This window comes from Centroberyx gerrardi, chromosome 12 (assembly GCF_048128805.1).
Source record: "Centroberyx gerrardi isolate f3 chromosome 12, fCenGer3.hap1.cur.20231027, whole genome shotgun sequence".
Taxonomy (NCBI): Eukaryota; Metazoa; Chordata; class Actinopteri; order Beryciformes; family Berycidae; genus Centroberyx; species Centroberyx gerrardi.
In genome coordinates this window covers 27,899,220-27,902,280 of record NC_136008.1, presented here as the reverse complement: position 1 = coordinate 27,902,280, position 3,061 = coordinate 27,899,220, and the positions used below count along the sequence as shown (strand labels likewise).

Sequence of the window (3,061 nt, the reverse complement as noted above, 5' to 3'; positions counted from 1 at the left end):
AAAATTTTTTGACTGGTAGTGTACGTACCCACAGCTGATCTCGGAGCAGTGCTTTAAATAGTTCTTCTCTGTGTCTTTTTCTTTTTTCAAACCCAAGGCATTGAATTTCCTAAATAAACAAGGGGTTTCCATTAGCTGTGTCAGCAAATCATTGAGTATTATTAAGAAATGTTTGATGCAACACCCGGGGAAACGAGTATAAAAGTGTAGGGCAGACCAGGAGGGCGGCAGAAGCACTGACCACAGAGCTGAAAGATGTCAGCGGCGTTCAACAGCAACTCAGGCGAGGCTGGAGAAGGTGTTGAGGACGATCTCAAAATTCAATCAGAAAATGAAGAGGGATCTCAAAGTTCTGGTAAGAATGCACGCCCCCTCACTTCCAACACTCACCCCACTTCATTCCCGTTTTTTTTTTTAGTTGTTTTTGGTTCACATTATTTTGGTTTTGTATTTGTTATTTTCTGGTTTCTTTTGAGTAGGCCTACTCTTTTTTGAAAGTACACTTATGTCTCAGCTACTGTATAGTAAGACTGATTGGCCTTCACAGCAGTCAACCCTTTAACATGAATGCATGCCTAACCACATTCCCACAAAACCTACAGTGTGTAGTTTACAACATTGTGAAATAGTAGTTGTAACAATTATGAGCTATAAAGGCTATGATGTACATGAGGCAATACAGATGGGGATTGACAAAGGGACAAATTCAATGTCGATATCATACTATAGTGGGGTAGAAGGAACAAACATGTAATGACTAAATACTATTGCTGACAAAATTGCCCATCTGCATTGCCTCAACATGTTGCCTGTGTACATGGCTTTAAAGGTGATTCAGTGTGTGTTCAGTGGAGAAAGAGATGGACTGGAGCTGCTGCAGTGTGTCTGGGGCTGCTGTGTCTTCTCCTGCTGGCTCTGATCATAGGCCTGGCGGTCCACAGTGAGTACAGCGCTGTCTCGCTAATGAGCAAATGCACACAGCAAAAAAAAAAAAAAAAGCAACTCTGAGAGTGTAAAGATTAACTTAAGGGTTTCTGTAAGTCCACACCCATCAGAGCTAATTAAACACATCATTTTGACCAGCTGCCACAGAGCCATATCAGTTGAGTGGACAAACAACTCTCCAATCAACACTTGTCAATTCTAAATAATTGTCACTGAAAAATCAACACTTATGAAAACTGGAAAATTTGCTGGTGTAGGGACTGTTCACTCTAGAATTCTTACACTCTGATTCTAATCCACATGCCGTTGCAGACGCAAATGTCGCTGGTCATCATGATGCTGAGATGCAAGACATGCAGACCAAATATGAAAACCTGACTAATCAGTGGAGCCAGGTACAGAGCAGCTACAACTCCCTGACTGCAGAGAGAGACACCCTGAGGAACGAGAGAAACCAACTGAAGAACAACTCCAGCAACTTGGCTAAAGAGAAAGCAGAGTTACAGGAGGAGGTCAACGTGAGAAGTGAGCACATTCATTGAACTCAACTTTACATTAGAATAGAATAGAATCTTCCCTGTTCATGTGGAAATTTGCCTTTGGATTCACTGTGGTAGAAATAAGAGTGGACAACATACAACAAATGCATAATCAAACCCCACAACACACAGTGGTGTCATAACAGAGCTTCAGGTACATATACCATTACACAGAAAGGTCAGGATTTTTAGAGGCTTAATGTAATTACTACTAACGAAGCCTCCTTTCAGGACATCCATGAAAATTTGTCTTCTTGCTTTTGAGAAATTGGATACCAGCCTGCTGCTGAAAGCAATGCACGTGAAAGGAAATGGGATTTGGTTCCACTTCTCTCAAAATTACATGCAGATCATGCCAAATAGTGCTATTACTTACTGTTTTGATGCCCTGAAAAGAGGCTTGGTTAGTGAGAAATCCAATAGGTCTCTTTAAAGTTACACTGATGTATGCCTCTAAGCAACATAAAAGCCATGTATCCAAACAGCAACTCTAATAGCAGATGAAAAAGTAGCTGTAGAATTCCAACTATCCTCAACTTTCTGAATAGTTGTGCTTGTTCTATATTAGTTTCACTTTCTTCTGTGAGCAGGGGTTAAAGTGGAAAGTTGAAGATAGGGGATCCGTGTTGTTTATGATAGTTTATGATAGTGATGAATTTAGCCAGGTAGCAACCTAGACCTTAGCTCTTGAAACTTGTCATCTACTGGCCCCCATCCACCTAAAACCTATGAACTGTGTCAAAGTTTTAATGACTAAAATACACACTTACAATCTCTAGGAAAACCCTGCCGCCCAGGATGGATAAAGTTCAACATCAGCTGCTACTATATCTCCACTGAGAGTAAAGACTGGTTGAAGAGCAGACAGGACTGTCGAGACAAAGGAGCTGACCTGGCCATTATAAACAGCAAAGAGGAGCAGAATTTTCTCACCGGATTTCACGACAGAACCTGGATCGGTCTGTCTAACATACCTACAGTAGGGAGGTGGATGTGGGTGGATGGGACTTTCCTGGTAGGTGCAGGATCCTGGAGAAAGGGGGAGCCCAACAGTGCAAATGAGGACTGTGTGGAGGTGACGCGTGATGGATGGAACGACCAGACTTGTGATACCAGTTTATTTTGGGCTTGCAAGGAATAACGTCCACTGGGTTGACGTCATTCAGTCCCTCTCATCCCATCTCACAGTGCAACACCATCCAGCATTTACTGTTTCCGAACTGCCGAGAGCCAGTTTGACCTGTAGACACTTTGTCATTTATCATTTTAATACAAATGATTCTTGCTGCTTTTGTGAATGTATGAGTTGGTAGACAGTTACACTTGTTTTTTTCAAACAAGTCTGATAAAAAAACAAAAAACATCTTTGTTGTGCTCCTATAAATATTGTTCCCTAGTAAATCCTTTAAATACACTGTAATCTCACTCGTCACGTTTAAAATCCTGAATATTCTCTCTTTACATTCTTCATAACAAAGTTAAATTATACTTTTTTACTAACATTATGGATGATTACCTGTGAAAGTTGACCTTTGACATTCATTTATTTTATGTGACATACAATGCAAGGGGATACA

The 3,061-nt window shown here is 40.8% G+C and overlaps 1 protein-coding gene across 1 annotated transcript; it reads left to right on the top strand.

The window, feature by feature from the left end:
* The first annotated feature begins 255 nt into the window (after window positions 1-255).
* Window positions 256-2,625, top strand: LOC139922554 (CD209 antigen-like protein C). The gene is made up of 4 exons (XM_078287286.1): window positions 256-355; window positions 830-998; window positions 1,352-1,470; window positions 2,264-2,625. The coding sequence occupies exons 1-4, from the start codon at window positions 256-258 to the stop codon at window positions 2,623-2,625; spliced, it is 750 nt and encodes a 249-aa protein (XP_078143412.1).
* The last annotated feature ends 436 nt before the right edge of the window (window positions 2,626-3,061 follow it).